At 27.4% G+C, this 2,584-nt stretch overlaps 1 protein-coding gene across 1 annotated transcript; it reads left to right on the top strand.

Annotated features, from left to right (window-relative positions):
- Positions 1-425: 425 nt before the first annotated feature.
- Positions 426-1,286, top strand: LOC112906192 (dolichyl-diphosphooligosaccharide--protein glycosyltransferase subunit STT3A-like). The gene is made up of 3 exons (XM_025979965.1): positions 426-464; positions 842-994; positions 1,055-1,286. The coding sequence occupies exons 1-3, from the start codon at positions 452-454 to the stop codon at positions 1,201-1,203; spliced, it is 315 nt and encodes a 104-aa protein (XP_025835750.1). The 5' UTR covers positions 426-451; the 3' UTR covers positions 1,204-1,286.
- The last annotated feature ends 1,298 nt before the right edge of the window (positions 1,287-2,584 follow it).

The following is a 2,584-nucleotide window of genomic DNA, read 5'->3' as shown; positions in this document are numbered from 1 at the left end:
TAAAAATTGTAAAGACTATTAAACGTAAATGCATGAATAATTAGTGGAAAATTACTATTTACTTATTGATTTATTAACACAATTTGTTTCTGGGTTTTGTAACATATACGTATATATTTAACGAAAAGTTAGATAAATAGTTAAAAAAAAGCAGTATTTGGTAATGGAGAGTTTATTGGTTTGTTTCCCTGGTTTTGTTTTAATTATTCTCAAAAGTTTCCCTGATGTGCAAATATGTTTATTGTTTTTCGAAAATAGACTTAAATTGCGAAAGGAGCAGCCCTGTTCTATATACTTTTTTGTTTTAGTAAAAAGATATCTTTTGTTTATTAGTAATAGCATTGCAAACTTCCTATCCAGTAAACAATCCATTGAGTAATTTATTTATCAGATTTGTTTTGTGTACACTATAAAATATAATAATTCTGATGATATTAACAAGTTCTTGTGGATGGTGAGAATAGGTAAAGTTTATTTATTCTACCAAAACTATTTCGTTTTATTGAGATCTGATGTAGGTAGTTCTAATTCTTGGTATTTTTTATTTGTTTATTTCAGTATTAAACTAATTGAAATGTCCTTTTATGTATTTAATGTGTATAAAAGAAAAAAATTGGTAGTGATGCTCAGCAAAATGTCTTCATCCTTCTTATACAAGTTAATAAATTAAAGGATTAGTACTTTGGTGAATAAAACTGTAGATAACTTAATTGGTGGAAAAAAAAATCACATTAACAAATAATGTCGAATAGATACATTATAATTTGTACATGAAAATAGAAAAAATATTTATCATGCAACTAATTCTAGTTGATTAAAATATGCTTCCATATTTTTGCAGGTGGTAGTACAGATAGGGGTGCTCATATCAAAGAATGGGATTATTATTCGTCAACTGGAGAATTTAGAATCGATAAAGAAGGTTCTCCAACCCTTTTGAATTGTTTAATGTATAAAATGTGTTATTATCGTTTTGGAAATGTCTACAGTGAAGGCGAGTTATCATTTGACTATTTTAACTGTTATGTATTTTAATAAAACTTTTTAAATTTAGGAGGGAAACCACCCGGTTATGATAGGGTCAGAGGAGCTGAAATAGGAAACAAAGATTTTGAATTGGACGTGTTGGAGGAGGCCTACACAACAGAACATTGGCTTGTGCGAATATATAAAGTGAAAGACCTACCAAACAGAGGGATGTAATTTTTCTTGTGTTACTTTTAGTGGTCATTCATTTAAATCCGTCTTTTTTGTACACAATTTAATTAATAAAAAATAAATAAATATAGGGACGTTTTTATTTTAGTTTTAATATATATGATAAAGTAATTTACAACAAAATTTCTTAAAATATGTAGTGGATATAAAATGAGTGTAGGGTAATACCACCTGTGGTGAAAATTCGAGCAATAGTCAGTATGTTCAATGTTCTTTTAATCAAACCAAAATCAATTTTACAATGTTCTATTGTANGACATAGGTTTAATAGGACGAAACAATTGTACAGTAAATACTACATTATAATAAACTTTAAAAACAGTTCTGCTGTTCTATTTATCCATTTAAATAGTGCTTCACAAAGAAAACTAGCTCTAAGCTGATTAAATATCAAAAAATTAAATTTGAAAATTTGTTAAAACGTTTAGTTCAATAACTATGTTCATTGCTACTGGTAGGCAAGTAGTTCCTTTTTATAAAAAAATTAATGGAGTAGGTATTTTTTGCATATCATTTTCCTTGAATATAATTCATCACGTTTTTAGCATGTTTATTATTAATTGTTGTTTTTGACTTGGAGGTTCTTGTGTTCTCGTTATGTGCAATGAATAAATAAAAAATTGATTTTGATATTGTAGATCTAGACTCTCTTGTTTCAACAAGAATTTCCTGATCATTTTTAATACTCGTGCTCTTTTATTTCACGTTATTGAATCCCTGTGGATAACCTTCGGTTGAGCGATTACAAACATTCCTATGTATATCATACAATTCTTTTGAAACAAACCACATTTTTCAACGTAATTATCGTAAAAAAATCACTTTTACACATATTCTTTTTCTTCCCAAGCAAAAGATTATTTACTAAGTAACTATCGCCTAAACGAGTTCTGATAATTAATTTTAGGCATAAGCAAATAAAATTGGCGTTTTCAGAACATGTATACTTTATTTCAGATCGAAATTTGTAGAGAATGGATGCTGGACTTAAGCACAAAAAACCACCAAATCCTCGAGAAAATTGTAATCCCATATCAGCAGCAACTTTTATGTAAGTCTATTTTTAAATATTCTTTTTAGAATAGTATTTCAATATTTGCTATACTAGTAAATCGTAGTGCTCTCAATACCTTATAATATTGTTATTCTTTTTAAAATGTTTTAAATTAAAACAAATTTGACTTCTTAAAGATAAACGAAAAATTAGATGTATTGGCTTACATCCCTCTTCATATTCAGAAACTATTTGCTTAAAATGATCCAAAGAACGATATATTTCAAAGCTAAGGTAAAAACATGTTTACATATAGTTAGAATTATGCGAATTATGTTTGTGACATATTTTAATATGTAGCCAAGCAAGATT

The sequence above is a fragment of the Agrilus planipennis genome, unplaced genomic scaffold (genome assembly GCF_000699045.2).
Source record: "Agrilus planipennis isolate EAB-ADULT unplaced genomic scaffold, Apla_2.0 scaffold2289, whole genome shotgun sequence".
Classification (NCBI taxonomy): domain Eukaryota; kingdom Metazoa; phylum Arthropoda; class Insecta; order Coleoptera; family Buprestidae; genus Agrilus; species Agrilus planipennis.
This window is presented reverse-complemented; position numbering and strand designations above follow the sequence as displayed.

Coding starts and splice junctions, on each gene's coding strand:
- LOC112906192 (XM_025979965.1), top strand. Junction 995..1,054: donor TGGAAATGTCTACAGTGAAG/GCGAGTTATCAT, acceptor TTTTAAATTTAG/GAGGGAAACCACCCGGTTAT.